Source organism: Castor canadensis, chromosome 11 (genome assembly GCF_047511655.1).
Source record: "Castor canadensis chromosome 11, mCasCan1.hap1v2, whole genome shotgun sequence".
Classification (NCBI taxonomy): Eukaryota; Metazoa; Chordata; class Mammalia; order Rodentia; family Castoridae; genus Castor; species Castor canadensis.
Window position 1 is genome coordinate 23,907,124 of NC_133396.1, and position 26,847 is coordinate 23,933,970.

The 26,847-nt window shown below is 50.6% G+C and overlaps 2 protein-coding genes and 2 non-coding genes across 6 annotated transcripts in view; all 4 read left to right on the plus strand.

Annotated features, from left to right (window-relative positions):
• Positions 1 to 117: 117 nt before the first annotated feature.
• Positions 118 to 11,682, plus strand: Arl5c (ARF like GTPase 5C). 2 transcript variants are annotated; one of them, XM_074045900.1, is made up of 7 exons: positions 118 to 4,953; positions 5,277 to 5,434; positions 5,994 to 6,054; positions 7,298 to 7,445; positions 8,268 to 8,351; positions 8,495 to 8,646; positions 10,887 to 11,682. In XM_074045900.1, exons 2-7 carry the CDS (start codon positions 5,389 to 5,391, stop codon positions 10,933 to 10,935), a joined length of 540 nt encoding a protein of 179 aa, XP_073902001.1. In that variant the 5' UTR covers positions 118 to 4,953; positions 5,277 to 5,388; the 3' UTR covers positions 10,936 to 11,682. The 2 variants fall into 2 exon arrangements, with proteins under 2 accessions (XP_073902001.1, XP_073902000.1); XM_074045899.1 differs by having other exon boundaries at positions 118 to 5,434.
• A 652-nt stretch (positions 11,683 to 12,334) lies between these two features.
• Trnac-gca (transfer RNA cysteine (anticodon GCA)) lies at positions 12,335 to 12,406 on the plus strand. The gene has a single exon. It is a non-coding gene; the product is annotated as a tRNA-Cys (tRNA).
• A 657-nt stretch (positions 12,407 to 13,063) lies between these two features.
• On the plus strand, positions 13,064 to 13,135 carry Trnac-gca (transfer RNA cysteine (anticodon GCA)). Its single transcript has one exon. It is a non-coding gene; the product is annotated as a tRNA-Cys (tRNA).
• Positions 13,136 to 14,951: 1,816 nt separating this feature from the next.
• Positions 14,952 to 26,847, plus strand: part of Plxdc1 (plexin domain containing 1) — a 62,139-nt gene continuing 50,243 nt past the window's right edge. For both annotated transcript variants that reach the window (XR_012438605.1, XM_020172249.2), the window contains exons 1-2: positions 14,952 to 15,192; positions 23,435 to 23,613. Coding sequence is in view for 1 of the 2 variants with exons in the window: in XM_020172249.2 (XP_020027838.2) it covers positions 15,117 to 15,192; positions 23,435 to 23,613 (255 nt within the window). In the remaining variant the exon portion in view is untranslated. The remainder of the gene's footprint in view (positions 15,193 to 23,434; positions 23,614 to 26,847) is intronic.

A 26,847-nucleotide genomic window follows, 5' to 3' on the forward strand; every position in this document is an offset into this window, starting at 1 on the left:
CATCACCCGGTTGTCAGCCTAGCAGCCTTGAACACACGTGGGAGCTGCCAACCTGTGGGACTGGGGTGGGGGAGGAGCAAAGGGGAGGTGCAGGAAGAAGCTATTGCCAGGGTGTTGACTCAAAAGGAGAGAGAGAGTGCTTTGTTTTGCGGGATCTGATGTATTACCTACAGGCATGACAGGAGCTGTGTGGCTAGTCTCAGCTCCCCATTTAGCTCAAGCCCAGACCTCCCCACAGCAAAGCCAGAGAAAATTGGAACTGGGTGTCATTCAGTGGGTGGGATTTACTGATGCACTTCTTAAAGGCATGTGCTTGTTTTTCTGCCCTGGCCTCCCTGGGCCCCAGCATCTCATGGAGGGAGGAACTGATCTCCCTGCTCCACTGATGCCTAGCCTGTGAATCAGCTTGGGCTGGGGTGGTGATCTACTTGGGTGGGGTGGAGGGGATTGAAAAGGGGACTCAACCAGTTCCACCTGAGCGATGAGAGAAGAAAGTCAGTAGGTGGCTGGTCCCTCTGTCATTGCCACCTGGCAGGATGTGGACTCTGACAGCTGTTTTTGCTGTTATCTATATCCTGCTTCACTTAGCACCTGCAAGCTTTCTTATCCTCCTAGTTCTTGTTTCTGAGATGGGGGCCTGGAGGACTGGAGCTCCTGGTTTCTCCGCCTGAATGCTCCAGTGCAAAGTGGGTGTTTGTGTATGTGTGTAGAATGAGGCAGATCATTCAGGGCCTCCAGATGAGCAGTCAGCAGGTCACAGGACGGAGAACTGGGCAGGCACAGTGGTGAGGTGACTGACCTGAGCTCCCCCACGAGTTGATGGCAAAGACTCCGAGAATTCTGTCTCTGCTTCTCACCATAGTGCTCTTCCCACGGCCTTTCTGTGAAACCAATCATTCTCACCTGTGTTCACTCTTTGAACATTTACTAGGCAAAAATGTTAGGTCAAGTCAAAGTGGGAGCCCCAAACCGTACACTCGGCTCTCTGCTTTGAGGAGCACTGGGTACCATGACAACTGAAAGGGGGCTGCTGTCAACTTGGGGAGGTCAGGGAAGGCTTTCTGAGGAAGTGAGTCATGCTAAATCATGCTGAGGAGTTTGGGTTTTATTCTAAAGTCAGTATGGAGAAATTGAAGCAATAGCAAAACCGTTTGGTTTGCAGTTTGGAGTATAGATTGGAGACCACTTCTGGAGCAGCTGCAATACTCCAGGCGGGAAAGGAGGGCTGGCCTTAGGCCAAGGCAGTTGAATGGGAAGGAAGGCAATGACTTCCAGAGGCATCAGAATCCAGAACTCTTGGAAAGCGAGTGGAGGTGGTCAGTGAAAGAAAGGGAGGCATCTGGGGTGAATGCTGGTGATCTTCCCATATGTGAAAGAAGGAAGTGAAAAAAAAAATCAGATTAGAGGCAGAAGTAATGAGTCTAGCTTTGGGCAAGGTGAGACATTCAAGAGGAAAAGGGAAAATGGCTGTGTGCCTTATCTAGAACTCTGCAGAGTTCTTGTTATTTTGAAGGCCTGTAATTACCCAGCCATAAAGCATAGCATTCAAACTCAGATATTTGGATTTGAAGTTTTGTGGTACCTGTGACCTCTCTCCCCAAAGCTCACTGCTAATTCCTCTACCTCATGATGCACAAGTTTGGGGATAGAGGGTTGGGGAGGAGGAAGCAGGTGTCCATGTTTCTGCCTCCTCCCCGTGTGCCTCTGCCTGCAACTACATTTGCCCAGAATTTGTAGGCGAGAGCTTTTCTAGCTGGTGTAGAGCTACTAGAGATTCTTGTTTCTTGGTAACCACAGCTCTCAATCTACTCTGGCTGCTCAGTCAGCAAGCTGGTGGTTGTCAACGTGAGGATTTCAACAGTCATGATGTCAACCGGCCCTGCTACCATGATCACCTCTAGGACTCAGGAACCAAGGCACAGGGGACGTTCCGACCCTCCTTCACCTGCTTCTCTGATGAGCAGCTCCCTCTTCATGGTGATTCTTCCCCAGAGTGAGCTGAAGTGGGGCAGGCCACAGGTCCTAGGTATGACTTAAGATTTTCAGTGTCCTCAAATAAAGTAAGTTGAGTAGAGATCACCTGGTCCAAGGGGTGTCCTAATCCAATGTGCTAGAAAGAAGTCTTGCTTAAGCTCCAATGATCGCCTCCTTGGAGAAGTGTGCCTTGCCTCCTAAATCAGGTCTTCCCACGTGCTGTCTTTGTGTGTATTTGTCTCCCTTTCTAGACCAAAACACCTGAGCCAGGTGTGTTTTCTGACTTATATTTGCCAAATGAATGGATAAATGAATGATTTCCCCTGAAGAGCCAGGTTCTGGACTCCTTTTTACAGTACTCGGGTTTAAACTCAGGGCCTACAATTTGAGTCACTCCACCAGCCCTATTTTTGTGAAGGGTTTTTGCGAGATAGAGTCTTGAGAACTATTTGCCCGGGCTGGCTTCGAACCACAAGCCTCTTGATCTCTGTCTTCTGAGTAGCTAGGATTGCAGGCGTGAGTCACTGGTGTCTGGCTTGTTTTGTTTTTGAGAGAGGATCTCATTATAGTCCAGGCTGGCCTTGAACTTTTGATTCTCCGTCCTAGCCTCCTAAAGACTGGGATTATAGATGGGTACATCTGGCTTAGAGGCAGGTCTTTTTGTCTATTGATCATGCTCCCAGCTTGCAGAATGTTACTTACAATTCTGCAGTGAGGGGAGGGGAGCAGGATGCACTATAAGGTTCCTTTCTCCCCCCAGGAAACAGATGGTAGTAGTATTCAAAATGCTGCTGTTTCCCTCAGCACTCCTTAGTCCCTACAAGCCCCAGCCCCAACTCCCTCCTAGGGCTGAAATGGAATCAGCCCACATGGTCAATTCTGCATCTTTCCAACTCTGGCACCAAGCTAAGTGTTAGGAAATTCTGTATTTATTGAGCTGATTCTCTCTGCTCTTCCTAGCTTTTCTCAATCCTCTTAAACTTGTATCCACATTCCTTTTTTAATACCACAAGTATCATTTCTCAGGGTGTAGCTTAACCCTTTCTAAGCCAACCCAATACATTGCTAACTGAATGCCAGACAGGTGGGAAGGGGCATGCACTGGTGAACACAATATGAACCCCACTAGGACTCACAGGTAATTGAGGGAAGCAGCCTGGCCAGTCTACAGTCCCTGTGTAGAGAGAGGCCCTATGTGACTGGAGAACCAATCCAGGACTTGGGGAGTAGGTGGCTTTTATGGCAAGGCAGCAGACGGCCAGGCACTGTCCTTTCTGAGAAGGTGAAAGGCATCTGAGTGGAGGAAATGGAGAAGAAAAGGCACATCTGGGAAGAGCTGAGACAGTGTGGGCAAGGACCAGTAGACCAGGACTTTGCGGGGAGATAAACCTGCAAGGGCAGGTGGGACTGTTCATGGAGGCTGTTGTATGTCAGGTTAGGATTCTTCTGTGATCCAGTGGGCAATGGAGAGTCATTGAAAGCTTATGAGTTGGGGAGTAACAGACTCTGAGCTGTGATTTAGGAACTCTCATAGGGCCAGGCAGAGGATGCCCTGGGCAAGGTGGAGGCGGAGGCAGAAAGGCCAGTTCCAGGATTCTACCTTAGTGCAAGGCAAGAGGGAGGTGTCATGGGGCTGTATGAAGACAGTGGCAGTATGGTGGGATGTAAAGACCAGAGTCTCTTTCTTGGAGTCTCCCTTGATTTGCAATGGGGGCAGGGAGCAGAACACCCAGAGAACTCCAGAGTTTTCTTAGGGTGAAGAGAGGGAGGCTGGGGCTCCATTTTTCTCAGCCTGAGGGTGACTTGCCTTTCCCACTTCTCTTTTTGTTTTCTGGGGTTTTCTGAGTTTGTGCAAAGAAGGAAATTCACAAACAAGAATCTTTTCCCTTTTCTCTCTCCTCTGGATCTTCTGGTTCTCTTTGGGTTCTCGTTCACAAAGCAAGCACTCTATTGCTTGAGCCACACCTCCAGTCCATTTTGCTCTGGTTATTTTGGAGATGGAGTCTTACAAACTATTTGCCCAGATTGATCTTGTGACCTTTCAGATCTCAGCCTCCCAAGTAGCTAGGTTCGAGGAGTGAGCCACCACTATTTCTGAAGGCCTGCAATTATACAGCCATAGAGCACAGTGCTAGAACTCATATATTTGGATTTGAAGTTTTGTGGTACCTGTGACCCCGAAACCTACCTCTAATTCCTCTACCTCAGGATGCTTCAGGTTGGGGGTAAAATGCAACAGGTTGTGTTCTCCTCTGCTCTGTCTGCCTGAGGATTGCTGGAATCCTGGAGTCTGAGGCCAGCCTGGGCTACGTAGAGAGACCCCCTTCCCCAACACAAAAACAAAAGACCAACAAACAAAAAGAATGTTCTTCCTCTGCTGGTGTTTTGTTGTTGTTGTTGTTTGTTTGTTTTGTACAGGATCTTGCTATGCAGCCTGGGCTGGCATCAAATTTAGGATCCTCCTGTCTCAGTTTCACTAGTGCTGGGATTACAGATCTGTACCACCACATCAAACTCCCCAATAGGGTTTTAGTATCTGGGACCCCTTTGTAGAGTCTTTGGCTGGGAGATCTCTATTCTTGCTCCATCCTTGTCTTCACAAATTCACCCTTAGGGCAGGGAGTGTGGCTCAAGTGGTAGAGTACAAGCCCGAAGCCCTAGTTCACACTTGAGGGGGGAGAGAGAGAGAGACAGAGAGAGAGAGAGAGAGAGAGAGAGAGAGACAGAGAGACAGAGAGAGAGAGATTGCACTTACCCTTGGGACCAACTACCTGAACAATTGGTCTGTCAGAGTTTGTAGAAGGGACCTTGATATCTCTTTAGAGATGCCTGGGGAGGACCTGCAAGTGGAGAGGAGACCCTGCCCTTTCTAAGAGAACTCACAAGAACCCCACCTATGAAACAACTAGAGAACTGCAGAAGGCTGGAATGTTCTCCCAGCTCAGAGAACATCAGAGGGCCCTGTCTATTCTACAGCTGGTAGGTTCCTGGGGTCGCCTGGCTTTCGCTTCAGTTGAGGGTTTGCCCCTAGCAGTGGCTCTCCTAGGAGGGAGAGCTGGCATCTGCTTTGGTGCACGGTGCTGTCTTCTTTGATTTGCAGCGGGAGAGCAGAATACTCAGAGAACTCTTTAAGAGTTTTCTCAGCTCAAGGGGAGGATGTGGAGTCAGGGATCACATTTTCCTTGCACCTCCAGGGTCCTGGTCCCATAGCTCGTCGTCACGATGACGTCCCTAGCGTTCGCAAGGAGCCATCATCTCTGGGAATTCCCTGGTCCGGTCCTTGACGCGTGGGGTTTCCCCAGTCTCATAGGCTAAGCTGACCGGCCCTCCTCCGGGGGTGGGGCTCCGAGCACTTGGGTGAGAGTCAGGCTGACGAGCGGGGGAGTCCTGCAGCTACTCAGCTCCGGACGCGCCATGGGACAGCTGATCGCCAAACTGATGGACATCTTTGGGAAGCAGGGTAAGGGGCGCACAGGGCACCGAAGCGAACGCTTTGACTCTGTTGTCTCCAGAATTTGGGGTCGTCGGGGCAGACGTGCTGGGGAACCTTAGACTCCTAGAGTCATGCATGGGCTCTCCTCGCCTGCTCCACGGTCTCCTCAACTCTTCTCCCAGCCCACTCCTCGGGTGCCCGCGCTCAGTGCGTGCCTGGGCTTGGCTGGGCGAACCTCCTTCCTCTCGGCTAAACGGCGCGGGCGGCTGAGACCTGGCGGGTGGCGGGGGAGTCGCTATTTGCTTCCTGCATTGTGACTTACTGCTCGTCTCCTTCCCCAAGCCCCTTGGCCAGCCCAGAGCGCCCCAAACATTTTAACCACTTTTCCAGAAATGTGGAGGGAGGTGGGGCATCTCTTTTCCACTGTCCAGGAGTGGCGCTGGTGTCCCGGCTAGGTGAGAAGTAGAAGTGGTACGGTGGGCAGAGGTCCCCTAGCCTACCCGGAATACTTACCTCCTTCCTGGGAGAGCTGTTGTGGGGCATTGGCTATCGGATCTGACCCTATTCTTCTTCCGGATGCCTCTAGAGCACAAAGTCATCATCGTGGGACTGGACAATGCAGGAAAGACCACCATTCTCTACCAGTTGTAAGTGACTCTGGAAGGAAAAGCAGAGCTGGCCTCTAGCCATACTAACAGGAATTTGGACCAATCTCCGGAGCTCTTCTCTGGGTTCTCGGTTCCCCTGTAGCCCCGGAATGATGAGGGACCGCTGTGAGACCTTCCTGGTATAGTGGCCGTCGGCCTGGCGTCCTAATCTTGCGTGTGACTCTAGTTCCCATTGCCTCCCTCCATCCGCCCCAGACCCCTGCTAAAACCCTCTTAGAGTCCTGCTGGGGCATAGAAACCGGCCTCCTTTCCTGCCTCCCTGGCTTCTAAGCTCCACCTGGCGGCAGATCCCTGCTTTCTCACCCGTGCTCCTTTCGCCTCCAACTTCAAACCCGCGCCTTCGGCTGTGCTCCCAGCTCTGCAAAAAGTCACTGGACACCGCCCCCGCCCCACCGTGGCATCTCTTCCGATTTGCAGTGTCCAAAGAACTTTGTTGGCTTAGAACAAGTTTATCCCTGAAAAAATAAATATGAAAATAGTTTTTAAAATTAGAAAAATTCAAACGTACAGAGTACGAAATGATTTTCTTCCTCACCTCAACCATAATTTCTTGGTTACCTTTCACATATAAAAACTGTGGTTTCTGTCACTTGAAACCGGTCATCTCTCTGATGGCCCTCACTAAGTCTGGTCCACATAACCAGAAACAAGGACATCATCTGGGAGCTTGATAGAAATGCAAAACCTTGGGCAGGCAGAGTGGCTCAAGTGGTAGAGAGCCTACCCAGTAAGCAAGAGGTCCTGAGTTCAAAATCTACTACCACAACAAAAAAAGAAAATAAAATAAAAAAGAAAGAAATGCAAAACCCTGAAAGAGGGGGAAAAGAAAGTCTGGAGATGTGGCTCAATTGTACAGCACCAAGAGGGAGACCCTGAGTTCAAACCCCATAACACCCTCCCACAACACACACATACACAAACCCTCTGGCCCTAGCCCAGACCTACTAGATCAGAATCTGTATTTACAAGACTCCCGGGTGATTCAACTGTGTATGAAAATTTGAGATTGCTCAAATGGAGTCCAAGCCTGGGCAACACTTACTTGGTCTCATTCCGAACTTCATTTTTCTCATGCCAACTACAGGACCTTGACCCCCAACAGGTGCTTGGTTAACCTGGATTAAGTTGTTCTGGGTTGAACAGGGCCACCTTGGGAGTAGAGGGATGGGGGTCAGAGCCAGAAGTGGGCAAGGCTGAGATCTTGGAACCTTCTCCTTCCCAGCCTGACCAATGAGGTGGTTCATACGTGTCCCACCATTGGTAGCAACGTAGAAGAGGTTGTTGTTCGGAAGACCCACTTCCTCGTGTGGGACATAGGGGGGCAGGAAGCTCTTCGATCTACCTGGAGCACGTACTACTCCAACACAGAGGTGAGGAGGGTGCCAGGGCTCTGGGGGATCTCTGAGGCAGATGTGTGATGTTAGCTAGTCTCAACTGTGAAGTGATCTCCTAAGAATGTTCTCCTTGACTTGTGGTAAAAATTAAATAATAATAGAACAATTGCTGCTACTTGTGTCAAATATTTCACACAGTGCAATGTCTGTTAAGAGTTTTGAAACCTAGGTTGGGTGTGATGATGCACAACTGTAATCCCAGCTACTGGGGAAGCTGAAGCAGGAGGATCTTGAGTTCAAGGCCAATCTGAGCAATTTAGCAAGTCCCTATCTTGATTTTTTAATCCTTTCTGGTGCCTTTGTCTGCTTTTGGTAGCTTTCTATTCATTGGTTTGGATGGCAGAAATCTTTGTCTCCGTGGGCCTCACTTTCTTACTCCAGCAGGAGTCGAATGCTGTAGTTTAATTCCTGGAGTGAGACAGAGCAGTTTGAATTCCAGCACAAGTTGTATGGTCAAAGGCAAAATACCTAACCTCAGTGAGCAAGTTCTTTTTGTCTGTAAAAGGGTAAGAATAGTCAGGATCCACCTCATTTTAGGTGGTGAGGTCTAAGTGGAGTGAGGAACACCCAGGATCTAGTTAGCATAGACTCTGGTTTGCAGTCAGGTGTGTATGTCCTTCCCTTGTTTGGACAGAAAAGAAATGACTGTCAAAATGGGACCGATGGGACCTGAAGGCTGCATGGTTCTTTTTCTGTGGGGCTGACATGCAGGCAGGGCAGAGACAACACCGCCAGCAGGAAACACATTCACCAAAGAGAAAACCTTCCACTTATGCATGACTCCTCTCTGCTGGCCAGTTCCTCATCCTTGTGATTGACAGCACAGACCGGGATCGGCTTCTGACTACTCGAGAGGAATTGTATAAGATGCTGGCCCATGAGGTAAGCCCCCTGCAGTTGGGAGAGGGTTCAGTGTCTGTCTCTTGCTGAGACAGCTGGACAGGGAGGTGAGGAGGACTTGTGGGGCAGGGGGACAGGAGGTTGGGCCTGGCTGACTGACTGGGGCCGGGCTTTTCTGTCCACAGGCACTTCGAGATGCTTCAGTTCTGATCTTTGCCAACAAGCAGGATGTGAAGGACTCTATGACCACGGCGGAGATCTCCCAATTCCTCACTCTTAGCGCCATTAAAGACCACCCATGGCACATCCAAGGCTGCTGTGCTCTCACGGGAGAAGGGTGAGTGACTGACCCCTGTCCCACCCGAGGGATGACTGACCATGTCTTCCTTCTGTCAGAATCTGGCTCCCAGTTGGCTCTGGGCTGAGCCAGATGAGCACCTGTGCACAGCTGAGATGCTGTGGATGATTTGTGGTCAAGACAGAGTCCCTGCTCTCCAGGGGCTTCTAATGGCAAGAGGTAACTCTCCACGGGAACACAATAATTTCAGGGACTGAGAAATACTATGAAAAAAGCGAAATTGGGTAACAGTGATCTAGGGGCAGCGATGGGTCTGATTTAGCTCTGGTGGTCAGGGCTGGCCTCTCCTGGGAGGTGGCTTTGAGTCAGGAACCTAATGAAGAGAAGACAGCCATGGAAAAGACAAGCTTTCAAGGCAAAAACCACTGACTCTTCTGACCTTGAGTTTCCTGATCTGTAAAGAGGAGAGGAATTAAACTATTCTTCTCATCCCCTAAATTTCTGCAGAGAATAAACAGCACCATTTTTCATCAAATCTTTCTTGAACACCTACTGTGTGCCAGGTACTGCTCCGGGCATTGGAGAAACAGTAGTAAACAAATCAGACAAAAATCTCTGCCCTTTGCCAGGTGTGGTGGTTCACACCTGTAATCCTAGCACTTGGGAGGTAGAGGCAGGAGGATCAAAAGTTCAAGGCCAAGCCAGGTGCTGGTGGCTCACACCTGTAATCCTAGGTATTTGGGAAACAGAGATCAGGTTTGAAGCCAGCCTGGGCAAATAGAGAGACCCTATCTCAAAAAAACCCAATCACAGAAAAAAAGAGCTGGTGGAGTGGCTCCAGGTATAGGCCCTGAGTTCAAGCCCCAGTACTACAAAAAGAAAAAAAAAAAATTCAAGGCCAGTTTGGACTACATATCAAGACCCTGCTTTAAAAAAAAAAAACAAAAAAACTCCTCCCTCTTGAAGCTTACTTTCTAGTGAGGGAGATGAAAAATAAATAAGAAAAACACATAGTAAATTAAAAAGTGTTACATGGGAAGGGGAAAAAAAGCCAGGAAAGGAGATGGAGAGCAGGTGGAAGAAATGTTGCAATTTTTTTGCGGGGGGAGCGGGGAGGATTCTGGGGATGAACCCAAGACATGGTGAATGCTAAGCACAGGCTTTACCACAGAGCAACACCCCCAGCCAGGAATGTTGCATTTGAGATAAGGCAGCAGGAGAGGCTGCTGCTGAGAAGGTAGTTATTTCTCCAACACCCAGAACGGTACTTGGCACAAGTAGGTGTTCAAGAGCAATTTGAAGAAGAAATGGTGCCATTTATTCTCTGCAGAAACTTGGAGAGAGTTAGTATAATACATGCAGGGTATCATACCTGCAGGGCTGAGGTTACTGGGCCACCCTGAAAGTGCCTTGCAGCAGGCCTGGGAGGCTCCCTTCTTCCTTCTCCAGTGGAATACTAGCAGGCTGGGAACCCAAAAACTTTAAAATTTTTTTTTTTATTTACAGGATCTCCCTGTGTAGCCCAGGCTGGCCTCAAACTCCTGCCTCAGCCTCCCAAGTGCTAGGATTACAAGTGTGCGCCACGTTAAGAGGAGATTTTAGACAAGTCAATCCTGAGGACAACAGATTTCTGGCAGATTTCCTGCCTCCCACCCCCAGGAAGATCCTCGTGTTTCCCAACCCATAATCAATCAGTTCCATTCAACCAGAGTTTCCTAAGTACCACCCATGTGCCATGCTCTGTGCCAGGCGAGGCTGGGGGTGACACAGAGATGACTAAGACCCCATCCTTGCTCTGGAGTTGCTATCTCATGGGGAACTTGCTGTGGAGTCTCTTCCCAAGCCTTTGAAGTCACTCTGCTGCTGTTGCCAGTAATAGAGCAGGTGGGAGGGGACATGCTAGAGACACCGCTAAGGGGCCCAGGAAAGTGGATCTCCAGACTGCTTCCTCCAAGGAGTCCTCCTTGACTCCTAGAGGCCTCGGTACATTTCCTTCCTCTTTATGGCAGCAAGTTGCTATAGACTTGTTCTTTGGAGCCCTTGTTTAATGTCCATCTCCTCTGCTAGGTAGTAAAACTCAGAGGGCATGGCTGCATCCTAGCCCCTAGTGTGGTGAGACTGGAGGAATTGCAGGAACTCCAGTCGCTTTTCCCTTTGCTAATTAAATAATTGGATGTCACCTTGGCTACCCTCTCAGTCTGCTCCAGGCAGAGGCTTGGGCTTGAAAACCATCATCTAACGGGAAGTGCTGATCCTTGCTCATTCCTCCCTCCTTCCAGGCTGCCTGCTGGGCTCCAGTGGATGCAATCTCGGGCTACTGCCAACTGATATCCCAGCCTGAGGCCAACCAGAAACTCTGGGAGTTCTGCATGGTCAGCATGGGAAACCTGTGACTATTGTGCTACTTTCTGTGATTCATTGGTGGGAAAAGGACACCTATGGACGGTGAAATTGCCACTCTCCTCCCAATTGTCACTGAGGAGCTGGACCATAGACCATGAATTGATGCAGACAGGGCAGCAGAGGAAGCCACCCACCCCCCACTGGCACTTCATGGCTGCAGGTGTTCTGTAGAGACCAGGGAAGCTGCTGTGTGTGTTGGGGGATCAGAAAGTGGAGACTGCTCCCTCTTGGCCCTGCCCCTCTCCTTGGGAAGCAGGTAGGGAGTGGCAGATTAAGAGGGCCCTGAAATTGTTCTTCTTTTCCTAGAAAACTCCACTGTCCCCAGCTTTGTGGGCTCTCAGTCATTTCTATCCTATACCCTCAGGGGCAAAGGATAAAGGGGGTTGCTGGGATGAAAGAAGGTGGGCCCAAAGCTGGGAGGAAAGAGAGAGAGGACAGGACATCCCAGACAGGGAGAGTCCTTGGCATCGCAGGATTCCACTCCCTCTTTGCCTTCCCGCTGACCACAGTCTTTGGGCTTTAAACCACCGTGTGCTGCTCTCCCCTTCAATCCTAAGGTCCTTCAGTGTGAATCACACTCCTCCTAAATGTTCCAGATTCCTACGGGGCCTGCTTAGTTTATCATTGTGTCATTTTTTTTTTTTACTTTGCATTAGGCTTAAAAAATAATAAAGGTAGTATAATAAATACCATTAAAAACCGTTCACTTCTTACTTCTGCCAGTTCCTCAAACTGACTTCTAGTCTTTGTGCAGAACACTCAGAAAAATCCACCTTGGAAATGGGGGTGGGAGTCCGCCCTAAGAGTCCATCTGGCTAGGGGACAGCTAAGGTTCTCCAGGCTGGAGGATACTGGTACATTAAGAGCTAGGTCTGGGACCTCTTGTCTGTGCCTGGGCTTAAGGAATACTGACCTATGGAGAAGGGGAGGAGGCACCTGCCCTGGGGTGTGCACAAAAGCCCAAGAGTCCTATCTAGATAGGGCACGAGACAGGATGGGGACCCATGCTGCCTTCCATATTCCTGGAAGACCTGGAATGGTCCTGGGGACAGTAGGTCTCTCCCCTGCCCAAACCAGGCAGTGGACATCAGGCAGAGAGCCTAGGAAAATAGAGGGCCCAGAATCCCTTAATTATGTAGTTTTCCTGAGACGAGACTATGAAGGAAGAAGTCTAGAATTTTAGTTGTTCTCACTATGTATTTTATGTTTTTTGTCTTTGGGTGATTCTTGAAATAACCCTTAGATCCAAAACACAGGAGAAATCAAATGGGGCCACACCTTCATTTTGCAGAACTCCATTTGCATGAAACCCTATCAATGTGTAGGGGGTATAGCTCAGTGGTAGAGCATTTGACTGCAGATCAAGAGGTCCCCGGTTCAAATCCGGGTGCCCCCTCTTCGCCGTGGGCTTTCTTACTATTTTGTTAGTTTTCCCCAGTTCCCGCTTCCACCGTGCCTGGCATATCGGAGGGGAGTGAGCCTCCTGCACACTCACTCTTTTGCAGGTGGGTGAGGATGGATTCCCGGTCTGCAGTCGCTTAACCTGTGTGTGTCTCCAAGGGCGCAGTGCAGCGTGCGTGAGCCGAGGCTCCTGGCTGACCCCTGGAGGACGCACCAGACAGGCTGGAGTAATGACAGAGTGCGGCCGGGCGCACCCCAGGTGTGGGTGAACCTGACGGCTCGCCCTCAGAGAAGGGGCTGAGTTTCTAGGGGCCAGGTTTGGGCTGGGAAAGCCTCGTGATGTGTGCAAGGGAGAGGGAGACGCCGAGACACTGTGGGATTCCTGCAGGTCAAGAGAGTGGAACCTCGGTTCACAGGAGTGTCCCCAAAGTGAGGGACCTAAAAAGATTTCCTCCTCCTCCTCTGATTACATTTTTCTTACGTCATCAATAGGAATCTTTAGAGTTTCAGGAAACTCCTGCTTCCAAGCGAGTGACCTGAAAATCTAGTCTATTGAAAACTTCGACCTATTCCCCACTCATTTTTGGTAGTGCGCCACTGCGCCTGCGCATGACTAGTACCAAGAGGCGACTGGCTCAAGACGCCCGGCAGAGGGGGTATAGCTCAGTGGTAGAGCATTTGACTGCAGATCAAGAGGTCCCCGGTTCAAATCCGGGTGCCCCCTGGCTGGTTTTTCTGTTTAAAACACTATCTTCAGCCATAGCTTTCTTTAAAGCATTGTTTGTTTGTTTGTTTGTTTGTTTTTGTAAGTATTTCCTTCATCATCTCGCTCTCGGGCAGTCGAGGACCGGCAAGGGACGTAAGGAACTGGGGAGTTCCAGAGCGATGAGTTAAAATGTGGTCTGGTCCCAGCAGCAGCACCTGGGTCTCAGTACAGACCCTATGAATTAGAAACCTGAGTGTGGAGCCTGGAAATGTGTGTTTTAATAAACGCCCCAGGTGACTCTGATGTACGCTCAAACTCTACAGAGTTTTTAAAAGTACACTTTTTTTGCTTCTATTACGTCCAAGTCGCTGTTTCTGTCTGAGCCCTAATAAGAGACCTTATAAAACGAAACTCAGGCACCCAAATCTGGGCATATACAAAGACACCGCGACCGGAGCTGGAAGTCCATCTTGGGACCTCTCACCTCTCTACCTGCTGGAAGGTAGTGGCCAGGTGTGGATCCTTAGGGGACCGTGTTGGAGGGGGCTCATGGCATTTACGCAGGCGTAGAAGCATGGGGCGCGCGAGGTGGGGGGCGGGGTGTGTAGGGCTCGTCAAACACCAGCGCTGCGGCTCATCACCCGTCCGCTAGAGGGCAGTAGGAAGCCGCAGCTGGAAACCGAGCCTATTTGATCCTGTGAGTCGGTCAAGCAGGGATTTAAGTTAGACATCAAGAAGAATTTACTGACAGGCCTTAGCTTGACCCTTAGTAAGGCGATAGAGGATTTAGGGCTAGAGGAGGACGACCTCCTGGGATCCCGGGTCCTCAGAGGGAGAAATCGGGATTAGGAAAACTTTAGTTCTTGTTTCCTTCCTCAGATCTTCCTTTTGACCTCAGTGCCCGCCTCCTCCAGCCCACACTGCACCCCTTCTGTCCCCTCCTTCTGGCGACTTCCCCCCTAGGGAGCTCAGCGTCCACACTCTTCCTCTGCAGTCTTCCAGTTTCCAGACCACAGCCGCGTGGAAGCCGGGGTGGGTGGAGCGGGGACCCGCTCGCCCCTCTCTCGCCCTCCGGCCCCAGTTCCTTGCCTTGCCACGAACTAGGTCAGAGGCACCTTCGAGTCCTGACCTGATTCCCCGTCGTCTATTAAATCTCTCGAATCAAATTGCGGGTATTTTTATTCTGTCCTGGAAGAAAAAAAAAAAAAAAGATGCTGCATCCCCAGAGCCTGGTGGTGGCAGGGGGGTGGGTCGCTTCCGTGCTCGGGGGCTGGGTTGGTTGACTGGGTCTGACCTAAGAGGTCCCCAAAGAAGACGGTGCCTTGGGGAAAGGGGACCCTTACTACTTTAGAGTGGGGGAGAAACAGGTCCCGGCACCCCCAGGTCTGCTGGGTGGGGGGCGGTGGGCGGGTTTTGGAAACGGGGTGCAAGAGCAGCAATGAGGGAAGGATCCATGCGAGGGGAGAGGAATCCCGCTTCCTTGGGGCTCAGAGCTGGGGGTCTCGGTAGCGAGGGGAGATCCCAGGTGCGTGCGTGGTTGTGTGTGCGTAAAACAGCAGAACCGCACCGAACTCGGAGGGACCGCTCAGAAAGTCGCTTATCCTGGAAGAGGGGGCGGTGACGGGCGCTTCCTGGTCCCTCCCCCCCCCCCCCGGGCCTTGTCCCCGCGTTCCCTGGCGCGGGCGGCGACCGCTCTCTAGAGGTCCCCAGGCCGAGGGTCCCCCGCCCGGCCCCTCGTCCCCGCCTCGGCGCGGCGCGGAGCCCTGGGGAGGCGGGAGGCTTCGAGCGCCGCGCCCCGCCCCGCCTCGCTCCTCTCCCCTCGCGCCCGCGCCCGCGCCCGCTCCCCAGGCCGCAGCGCCGCGGCTCTGCTTGCTGGTGGCCGGCTCCCGCTCTCCGGTCCCCGCGCTCTGCGACCGCCTGGACCGTGCATCCCGATCCCGGCCCCCTCCCGCGCGATCGGCCCGCAGCAAGCGGCCCGGGAGAGGGTCCGGCGCCCACCATGAGGGGCGAGCTGTGGCTCCTGGTGCTGATGCTCAGGGGGGCGGCCCGCGCGCTGAACCCCCAGCCCAGAGCAGGTAGGACCCGCCGGAGTGGGCGGACGGGGTGGGCGCGGGCAGGGGCGGACAGGCTGCTGAGTCCCCGAGCGGGAGGCCAGGGCAAAGGGCTGAAGGCAGGTGGACTGGGACCCCACTTTCTCAAAGCATTGGACAGCGACGCTCCCACGCCTCCTTCCTCCTGGAAGGACCCAGGTAGAGGGGTCTCTGTCAGGCTGTGGGCTCTGGCCTCAAAGGGGGCTGTGGGAGAGTCGTGGGGACCTCTGGTCGCTCCAGGCAAGGCTAAATTCTGATGATGAAAGGGGATTTCGGGGAGCTCCTGTCCACCCTCTCCTGCTCTGCCTTCCTTTCCTCTTCTCTGCCCACTCCTGTCACTGACCCAGACTGAGCGTGGCCTCTGTCTCCCAGTAAGGGCATAGTCTGTAACTTGTTTCCCTATCCATGTGGTGCCAGCAGAGAGGCAGGGGATCCAGAAGCAACTTGCTGTTTCCCATCCGCCAGCATCAAGGGTTCGCTTGTTACTCTTGCTCGATTCTGCTCTGGTGGCCTTTGGACTTCAACTACCTTGGCTGGGGGTTGTGGGGAGGACCCTGCACAGTCCTCTTGCCCTAAATCAGTTCTCCTAAATCATCTCTCCCACCTGGACATCCTTTCTAAGATCCACCTTGAATCCCTCATGTTATCAAAGAGAGCCATTTTTCAACATATAATTTATGCTCTCCTCCTTTCTCCTTCTGCACCCAAACTTTCTCTGGGGTTGAAAGAAAGAATTGGGAAGACAGACATCTATGTCTCACTGGCCTAGGTGCCCCTTGGAGGGGTGAGGGCAGGGGTTCAGGGGATGCTGTAGTTTGGCTGCTGTCTCAGCATCAAGGTTGGTAACAGTCTTCTTGGCTTTCATGGTCCCAGCATGTTGCAAGGAAAGCCTGGGTCCTTGCTAAGAAAGTATGTGCGGGAAGAAGTGCAGATGCAGATCCGGGTAGAGGACAAGAGAATCCATGTGTCCAGAGGCCTTGGGTTCAGAATCGCTAGTGTTCCGAGAGCCCACACAGAGCCTGACCAAAGATTTGGCTTCTTGTCCTACCATCTCACTTGGGCAAGTTACTTTCCCTCTCTGGGCCTACTTTTGCACTTACTAAGAGAGGCTGTCGGCAAAAATCTTTGACTCTTAATTGGTCGTGGGATTATGAAGCTTTGTTCTCTTTTTTTTTTTTTTGGTGGGACTCACTCAGGGCTTTGCATTTGTCACACGTGCAAAGCAGGCACTCTACTGCATGAATTGGACCACCAGTCCATTTTAGTCTGGTTATTTTGGAGATGGGGGTCTTTCGACCTATTTACGAAGGCTGGCTTCAAACTATGATCCTCCCCATCTCAGCCTCCCAAGTAGCTAGGATTACAGGCATGAGCCACCAGCACCCAGTTGGGTAACTGATAATTTTTTCTTCTTTTTTTTTTTTGTTAATCATTGTAAACAGAAAGGGATTGGACAGGTTAATTTCTGAGGTCCTTTGCAGCCCCGGTTTGGTTTGATCTTCTGAACTCAGGAGTGACTGGGTTGACTAGGGGGCTGAACCTCTGGAAAGGGGTGGGGAAGGGGACTTAGGCTACAGGAGGGGTCCAGACCTAGGCCTGACTGAGCGCTGCCTCATCAGAGTCTGGGAGGGGTTGTAGACAGGAGGAGGCCAGGAGGAAACAGTCAGGGTAACTCATCTCTCTAACCAGAGGACACCCTGTCTTCTCAGCACTGAGTGAGATCAGCCAGGAGACAAGGACTTTCTTTGCAGCAGGCAAGATTGAGGTTAGACCTGAGGAAGTTGTAGGAAGCCAGAGGTAGTTGTAGACTCCTAGTCCAGTGCTATTTTCCCAGGCTAGGCTGGATCTGAAGAAGAGTCTATGTGGAGGCAGTGGATGTCTTCTGGAGAGGACAGTGTAGGAGTGGGACAGGCTGGGAGAGAGTCTCTAAGCAAAGCTAGCTGTCTCGATGATAGAGTCCCTGTGACCAACAAAGTTGCAGCCAAGTGAGACCTGAGGCTGAGGGAGTGCGCCCAGCCCCCAGCTCTGGCTCCTTAGGCTGGTGGGGGCTGGGGAGCAGCCAGGCCCCTCCTTCAGGACCAGTGGACTTGTTTGAATCTTGAGCCTTCATTCATCCTTAGAATGGGAAAAAGAAGGATCAGTGATCTGAAGGGAGAGTCAGGTGACAGAGGCTAAGGGACAGGAAGGCACACGGACAGACAGGAAGATGGCCTTGGGGGTCTGGTCCCAGAGGAAACAGAGGCACCCACAACAGACATACGGAAGGAAGTTCCAGACAACTGGAGGTGGCCTCTGGGCCTGAATATACTGCACAAGGCCAAGTACAGCAATGATCCAGGTACCATCATGACTTCTTCCTCTTTCTAAACCTTGGTTTCCCCCTTCTCTAAAGTGTGTGTGTGTGGCAGGGGGGCTGAACCAGACTAACTCTAGAAGCTCTTCCAGCCACAACTGATTCCAGCCTCCTTCTTGCACAGCAGGGACTTCCCAACAAACCCAGACGAAAATTCAAACCTCTTACAGTGGCATCAGCAGCTCCCCTCCTGCCACCTCCCTCCCCTTTCCTTCTGCTACCTGGTACCTTCCCCCTTCCTGTGCCTCCCTTTTTCTCTCCAGGTGAGTCCTCAACAGGTCCCTGCCTGCTGGTGGGAGGGGAGAAGGTGTGAGGGCTTGGTAACAGGGAGGCAGGACTTCAGCTTCGATTCAGCACTCTTTGCCAGGCTCCTCAGAAAGTGGGCAGGACAGGAGAGCTTCAAATAAATATGGCAAAACAACCTACCAAGGGGAGGTTCTCTAGTCCCCATCTCACAGATGTAAGACTGAGGCTTAGGGAGACTTGATCACTTGTGCAGTGTCAAGTTGGTATGTGGTAGATTTGGGATTTGACTTTGAGCTTGTCTGAGCTCAAACCTGTGCTCTCTCACTGCTGAGACATGGCGCAGGCCTTCCGAGGGCCTGTGCCCCACGGGGAGAGGGTTAGGGATCCTGTGTCTCCTGCCCCTCAGGGCATTTGGAGATCTGGTCTTCCCCATCCCTGCCTACCTACCTCTCTCATCCACCATGCCCCCCACCCCACCCCACCCCTGCTCTGCCAGGCACCCAGAGGCTAGACACACCCAGGGGCTGAGTGTGAAGATGTTGATACATCCCAGCTGGGATGGCACGTCTGGCATCTGGGCAAGGGGAAAAGGTGTCAGGAGACTCAGTGACATCTTGTGAGACTTGAAGGACAAGCGAGAGCTCATCTGGAGGAAGAATTATTCAGGAGCACAGTGAACTTGGCTACCAAGCCCATGCTTGGAGAGAACAGGGCTGGATCCTGGAGGGGCAGGAGGGAGGTGGGAGGTGGGAGAGCAAGCAGGAATCTGGTCACTAGAGGCCTCAGATCAGCTGGAGGATGTGATGAGCAGGAAGCATGAGGGAATCAAGCTGGTCTTCTAGACCTCTTGTTCTAGCTAGAGTGTGAGAGACTAGCTCTAGGACATGAAGGGTGAATTATGAGTAAATTACCAGATCAGAAGTCTTGTGTGGTGGCCATGGGGCTGGAAGAGCAAGCTTGGATGATGGCTGGGATGAGGGTGGCTTGGCCCAGGCTCTGGGTAGCATAACCTGGCTCCAAAGTCAGCCGAATTTACCCCTAGCCCTGTAGCAGGGCAGAGCCAGGTCGGGGTCTGGTGCACCTTGACCCTGATCACCCACTGTGTGCCAGGGCACTCGGTCTCCAGTTCTCATGTTCAGGCCCAATGGCACCCATGACAGGACCTTCCTGGAACCCAGCCCAAAGTCAGTCCTGCCCTGGGGCTGCACCTGCATCTTGAGAAACAGCCCAGGAGTTGCTGAGTCACTTTCTTACGGCTTTTTTTTTTTTTTGTCTTTTTGTGGTGCTGGGATTGGGACTGAGCGCCTCCCCCTTGACAGGTAAATGCTGTACAACTGAGCCCTCTTGCACTGTTGATAATTCTAAGCCAACTCTGGAGCCAGGTCACCTGAGTTCGAATCCTGCCACAAGACTAGTTGCATGATCTTGGGAGGTTCCTTACCACCTTTCTGCCTTGGTTTCCTTGTTTGTAAAATGAATCTAAAACTAGCACGTTCACTAGCAGGGGTGAAATGAGTTCATGTGTTTAAAGCCCTCAGAATGGTGCTGGTACAGAGTATCAGCCGCTAAGAGTTAGCCAGATTGTAACCACTGTTGCTGCACACTCCTGCTGCTCTTAAGACTGCACTCCTGTGACCATGTGTGACTGAATAAATGAATGAATAACTTGTGTTCTGGAAGCTTCCTGACATTAGACACATGGCCCTGCTCACACTTGTGAGCAGCCAACCATGTTGGCTCCTGCCATGAGCTGAGGGGCGATGTCCTGTCCCAGCCAAATGGCAGGAGGAAAGGTGGCCGGGAGGCCAGGCTAGGGGAGGCCTGGCTCCTCACAGTCCCCGTTGACCCTCATGGTCCTGCATGGACTCCATGTCCTCAACTCTGACCTGAGCCCTCTATGTGCAAAACTTGGTTGATGTTTCCCCTGAAGCCCATTGCAGCCTGTGCCACACATATGGTTGTCACCCTCATCTCACTGAGTGGGAGACTGAAGCATCCAGAGGTAAACTGACAGTCCATGGGCCCCAGCTTATGGTGGCAGGCCTGGGTGGAGAGGTAAACCCACCCAGGGTTGTTGTCTCTCTGTCCCAGGTCTCGGCCCTCCACCATCCTGTTCCTCCCTCTGCTGTCACTTCTAGGCTGGTGCTGCCCACAGGTCCTCATCAGCGCTGTTGAGTGGCTCAGTCCGTCCACTTGTTCTGCATAGCTCCTTTCCAGTTCTGGTCTTGCCCACACCCCGGGGCTGCTTTCAGGAGGACCCAGGTCTAGCCCAGAATAAATGGTTTGTCTCTCAGGCAGCTTCAAGCTGCCCCTGAGGGGGACAAGACAGTCCTGGTGTGGGTCTGGGCAGGAGGCAGGCTGCCTCCTAGCCCTGGGCTATGGGCCATCTGTGGACAGCCAGCCAGTGGGCATCCTGGGGAAGTGCTTGGGGACTGCCCCTCTTCCCACCTTCTCCAGGAGCATCTGGTTGTGATTAGGGGCAGAGAAGTGAGAGGAGCCCTGGCAAAGGTCCAGCAGGCACCAGCAGCCAAGAATGACTTAATTGGATAAAATGTCTAATGACAAATCAGAGCCCCACAGCACTGTCCTGGCAAAACCCCAGGCCTGGTCCTGGCCAAGCCTTGTCTTAACTTCTGTCCTTGCTGCCTCTCAAGAATTACCCCCATCATGGTATCCTCAATTAGGCAGTGACTGAGCGCTTACTGTTTGCCAGGCAGTCTTTGAAGAGGGCAGAGCCAGACCTGGGGCAACCCAAGTCTCAAAGGGAGATGGGCACAAGGTCACACCAGTGGGTGGTCTGGGAGAGCTGGAGCCACATCCAGGAGCTCCGGAGAGCAGGGTAGGCACAGTCAGAGGTGAGGAAGGGCATTTGACCTAGGATGAGACTAAAATCAATGAAGGTCACAGGTAGGGAAGAACAGATTCCTCTCTGGTGGTTGTTTCCTTTGTACCTCCAGAATAGATGTAACAATTGGAATGGCAATCAGGAGGCACAACTTTGGGGGCCAAATCTCTCTGAAATGGAAAGGGGTGTGTGTGTGTGTGTGTGTGTGTGTGTGTGTGTGTGTGTGTGTGTCATTTAGAATTGGTTTAGGGGCTGGCACTGTGGCTCATGCCTGTAATTCCAATTACTTGGGAGGCAGAGATTGGAAGGATCAGAGTTCAAGTCCAGCCCAGGAAAATAGTGAGACCCCACCTCAACCAACAAGTGGGCGTGATGGTGTATTTCTGTGATGCCAGTTATAAGAGAGGCAGTTGTAGGAGGATGAGACCCTAGCCAAAAAATAGCTAAAGATAAAAAAGGCTGGGGGTGTGGCTCAAGGCTTGCCTAGTTAAGTGCCAGGCCGGAGTCCAAATTCCAGTACTGCCAAAAAGAAAAAAAATTATTTAATAACTTGAGGGAAGTGGAGAAAACGTAGAGTCTCAGAACAGCTTCCTGCGTGAGCCACTCTCCAATCGTGCTTGTGGCAGACATTGCTAATTGATCATGACAGTTTTTCCTGCTAAACACAGTGAAATCTCTAAGTTCTTCTCAACAGGAGTACTCCTGGCTGTCACTGCTCAATTGGACATGGCATTTGAGATGCAAGTTTGCTGTCCCAGCTGGTCCCTAAGCTTCTGTTTCATGGGAAAGTGAGTTGTCCAAGGTCAAGGCTTGAAGGTAGTGATACGACTAAAATGCAAATCAAAGCTACAGAGAAGAACTAAAGAACCACCTCACACACCTTAGGAAATAAGAGGTCTTGGTGCAGATGTGGAGAGATAGGGAACCTTGGACACTGTTGGGAGTATAAAGTGACTCAGCCATTTTATGTGGAAAACAGGGTAGTGATTCCTTAAAATTTACAAAATAGAATGACTTTATGATCCAGCTATTTTACTTCTGGAGATATATATATATATATATATATAGCATTAGTCACAATAGCTAAAATGTGCAAGCAACCCAGTGTCATTGACAGATGGATAAGAAAACCATCTCTGCCCCACTTCTGTGGCTCACGCCTGTAATCTTAGCTACTCAGGAGGCAGAGATCAGGAGGATTGCAATTCAAAGCCAGCCCTGGGCAAATAATTTGCAAGATCCTATCTCAAAAAAACCCATCACAAAAAAAGGACTGTGCAGCACCTGCCTAGCAAATGTGAGGCTCTGAGTTTAACCCCAGTGCTGCCAAAAAAAGAAAAAGAAAAAGAAAATGTGGTATATATACACAATGGAATATTACTCAGCCTTCAAAAAGAAAAAATCCAGGTAAGTTCTACAATATGAACTTTGAAGACATTATATTAAGTGAACTAGGCCTATCATGAAAGAGAAATGCTGTGCGATTCCACTTTTGTGAGATACTTAGTCAAACTCATAGTGGAAGGATGGACTTGGGGATGTAGCTCAGTGACAGGACACTTGCTTAACATGTGTGAGGCTTTGAGTTCAACCCCCAGACTGCAGAAAAAGAAGGAAAGAAAAACAAAACGAAGAAAGTAGAAAGGTGGTTTCCAAGGGCTGAGGCTGGGGGAATAGGGAGCCATTGTTTAAAGAGTACAGAGTTTCAGTTTTACAGGAGGAAAGAGATGGAGATGGGTGGTAGTGATGGTTGTATAGCACTTTGAATGTATTTAATAACACTGAACTGTACATTTAAAGATAATTAAGATGGGGGCTGGGTGTGGTGTTGCACACCTGGAATCCCAGCACTCTGGAGGCTGAGGCAGGACGGTCTTGAGTCTGAGGCCAGCCTGGCCTATGCAAGACCATCTCAAAGACAAACAAAACAAAAAACAATAATTAAGATGGTAAGTCTTCTGTGTATTTGTCACAGTTTTTTTTAAATTGAAGGAAAAAAAAATTATCCAATCCAAAACATCAATATTTCCAAGATTGTGAAGCCCTGAACTGAAAAGTCTCTACCCTGTCTTCAGTATCCCCTGGGCCCCAGGGTCACGTGCATTTCTTGTAGAGAAATAAGGAACCGGTTTCCAGAGCAGTGGTTTTCAACATTGCTGCAGAGTTCAAGATCAGGGCTGCTGAGATTCCCCAGGGATTTTTTTTTTTTTTTTTGAGAAAGATTTGCCATGTAGCTCAGGTTTTTCTTTAACGTGAGATCCTCCTGCCTCAGCCTCCTCAGTGCTGGGGACTCCAAGTGTGCACCTCCCTGTCCAGCTCCCCTGGGATCTTTTAGGAAACTCATGGCAGGCCACACCATAGACCAATCACATTGGACCTCTGGGGTGGGGCCTGGACATCAGGAATCCACAAAGTTTCCTGGGTGACTCCATGGTAAGCTGAGGTTAAAAATATCCATCCGCTTCCAGGCAGATCAACCTGGGTGTGAAGCTTAGCTCCATGTCTAACCCACCGTGTGACCTTTAACCTCTGAGTCCGATTCCTGTCTACAGAACAGAGCGCATGCATTGTTGAGGGTTCGTAAGAGGGTTAAAGCACCCTGTGTGCAAGTTGCTTGCTGTGGAATCGGGCACATGCTGTCTTGGTTGTCTTGGTAGTCAGGTGTCCCCAAAGTCAATGATGGCGTGGTGTTGAGGCCTCTGCAGAATGAATGGGCTGGTTCTGGTCTGCCTCTCGGATCTTCACTCTGCACTGCTGGCACTGTTTTCTGTCTCCTCTCCCAGGTCACGATGAAGGCCAAGGCTCTGGACGGGCTGCCAAGGGGACCACACAGGGCTGGAATCGGACAACCCAAGACAGCCCTGGACAAGTATCAGAGCCAGACAGGACCCAGCTGAGCCTGGACCTGGGTGGGGGCTCCTTGGCCATTGATACACTGCCAGACAATAGGACCAGGGTGGTGGTGAGTGCTGGATGAACGTGTGTGTGCGCACGCGCATCTCTCCAGGTGCCCTGTGTACTCTTGTCAGAATGGCCATGGTGCATCCTTTGGGATTGACCCTGGAGATTGGAGTGGATATTACCAGAAAAGCCCTAAACTGGGGTCCAATGGATCAGGCTGTGCCACTGTCACAGTACACCAATTAAAGAAGCAGTGGTGAAAGGCAAAGATTTATTCAACATGGTTGTGTGGAGAACCGATAAAGGGGTTCCATGACTGTAAGTCCATCTTCAAGGGGCTGATCTTCAGCAGGGCACCTCTGGCTCTCCTCCTAGCATCCAGTTCCATTTTTCCAAAGATTTACCATACTGTTACTGTAGATGAGTCAGCTTTAGACATTATCTATCGACTGCCTTTGAGCTTTCTAGCAGAGGGACAAAGGAAGGGTTTGAAGTATGCAAGCTGACAGCAGGTAATCATTATCTTGGTTCTGGTTCTAAGAGGTTCTAGAGAAGTTGTTGTCACTATGGTCACTTGGTGGGGGGGTTGACAGTCAATCTGGTCCCCATGAGACACTTCCTCCCACTCCCGGGTACAGCCTCATCATCATAGGTGACTGCTTTCATTTGATAGGTGGTCTGTCCTGTGAGGCTTGCTGTTGCTTGGAGGATAATTTCAGCCTCTTGTCATAAAGATGTTTAGCAGTCCGTCCTGCAGTTCTAGGAATTCAAGGAGACTGCAGGAGAGACTCAGGAGGAGAAAGTTAAAGACTCAAAAAAGTTAAAGACCCAGAAAGGGACAAAGTGGAGTCCATTAGGCCAGTGATCATGCCCTCTGTCATGGAAAGAGTGATCTCAGGGGAGGGGAGGGGATGGAAGCAGAACCCAGACTGGGTCTAAAATTGTAGCATCTCAGAGCTTCAAGGGCTGCCTACTCTGTCAGGGCCCAGAGAGGTGAAGTAACTTCCCCCAGGACGCACAGCATGGTCACAGAGCTCCTGACATTTGGCTCTTTCTTGACAGAAACAGGGAAGAACAGCCAAAGGTGGCATTATTAGTTACATCCCTGCTGCCAGTTCAGGCCCTTCCCCACCCTATTTTTGCCCCATCTATAGACCATGGGGCTCCAAAAGGCTGATGGCTACAGAGGCACAGGCTGCTCAGACTCAGTACAGGGTGCCTCATAACAGGTGAGTAGAGGAAGCAATGCGGGTGCAGCTACAGGCAGAACCTCCTCCCCTCAGAGGGTTCCAGTTTGTGGCACAGGCAGGAACGGTCTCTGTGCTGACACTCCGGAGGGCCGAAGGGGGCCTCCGTGTCTGTGCATGAATCTGCGTGTCACTGATGGCATGTTTGCACGTGTGTCAGAGGGTTTTGTGTAATATGGACGTGTACCCTGTGTGACAGCACTGCTCCTCTATTTTTTGGAGGGCCTAGGGTTTGAACTCAGGGTTTTGCACTTGCAAAACAGGTACTCTACTGCTTGATGCATACCTCCAGTCCAATTTGCTCTGGTTATTTTGGAGATGGGGGTCTCACAAACAATTTGTCCGGGCTGGCTTCAAACCACAGTCCTCCTGATCTCTGTCTCCTGAGTAGCTAGGATTGCAGGCGTGAGCCCGGGGCACCTGGCTCCTCCAGAATTATTTACCCCATCTTTTAATCTTTTTGCTTAATCAAATGCTCCATCTTATATCATTATTAAACCATGGGAGTACAGTTTGCTTATAATTCAAGCGGGGTAATATCCTCCTTTTTTTTCCCTGCGTAATTTTTGTTCCTAGACCCTTGCTATACCCTGTCAGTCCTCTGCTTAGCTTTCTGTACTTACTGAAAGTACATCATCTTTGGCTGTCAAACCTGTCCACACTTTCTTTCTTTCCCCTGGAAACCTTGCTCACCTGCCCCACAGCTGCACCCCGACCCTGCACCTTTCTCCTTCATCTCTCTCGTGTGTTTGGCCTCCTGTTCTTTTGACTCTGGGTCTTCTCTCTTCTCTTTCACCACCTTGGCCGTTTAGCTTCCTAACAGAGGTTGAGCAGCAGGAAAAATTCTCTTGAGAACTTGCAGGTCTGAAAATGCCTTTATTCTGGCTTCCCACTTGATTGGTGATTTTGCTGAATGGAGACTTCTAGATTAAAAATAATTTTCCTTCCAAAGCTTGAAGGAAGCTTCTGGCTTCCTATGTCACTGTTAAGACTTGATGTCACCTTTTTTTTTTTTTTTTTTTGGTGGTACTGGGGTTTGAACTCAGAGCCTCAGGCTGGCTAGGCAGGTGCTCTACACTTGAGCCATGCTCCTAGCCCTTTTTACTTTACTTTGATTTTCGATAGGGTGTCAATTTTTTGTCCAGGCTGGCCTGGACCTCGATTCTCCAGATCTCTGCCTCCCAGGTAGCTGTGATGACAGATGTGAGCCACTGTGCCTGGCCTTGGTGTCATTCTTTTTTATTATTATTATTATTTTATTTTTTCTTTCATTCATTTATGCATACAATGTTTGGGTCATTTCTCCCCCCTTCCCCCCACCCCCTCCCTTACCCCTCTGCCCCCTCCCTCTCTCCCCCTACCCCCTCGCTACCCGGCAGAAACTATTTTGCCCTTATCTTTAAGAAGAGAGAGTATAAGCAATAATAGGAAGGACCAAGGTATTTTGCTAGTTGAGATAAGGATAGCTATACAGGGAGTTGACTCGCATTGCTTTCCTGTGCATGTGTGTTACCTTCTAAATTAATTCTTCTCGAACTTACCTTCCTTGGTGTCATTCTTATTCCCGACTTTTGTATATACTCCTGGAAGCTTTCAGGGTATTCCCTGTGATCCCAGCTTTCTGAAATCACAGTGAACTCCCTACTTTGACTTTTTTCTTTCCCCACACTGGAACTGGTGGAATGGTTTCAATATGGAGACATATTCATCAGGTCCAGACAATTTTTCTGCTTTACTTCTTTGATAGTTTTCTGCCTCCCATATTCTCTCTTTTCTATAATTTCTCTTGGTTAGACATCTATTTCTGGAATTGATCCTTGAATTTTCAACTCTCTTCTGTTTTCCATTTCCTTTGCATTTTTTACTGTTTACTTGTTAATATTCTTGTTATTGTGTTGTCCCACTTTCTGGGAGATTTTTTCCACCTTATTTTCATAGTGTAACAGATTTTTTTCAACTATTATACATATATGTTGGCAGTACTGGGGCTTGAACTCAGGGCCTCACACTTGCTAGACAGGCTCTCTACCACTTGAGCCACTCCTCCA

Bases quoted from the DNA above. Each gene is read 5' to 3' on its own strand.
- Arl5c (XM_074045899.1), top strand. From the start codon at position 5,389: ATGGGACAGCTGATCGCCAAACTGATGGACATCTTTGGGAAGCAGG. The intron at 5,435-5,993 runs GTAAGGGGCGCA...GGATGCCTCTAG, and splicing joins GGACATCTTTGGGAAGCAGG to AGCACAAAGTCATCATCGTG. The intron at 8,352-8,494 runs GTAAGCCCCCTG...TTCTGTCCACAG, and splicing joins ATAAGATGCTGGCCCATGAG to GCACTTCGAGATGCTTCAGT.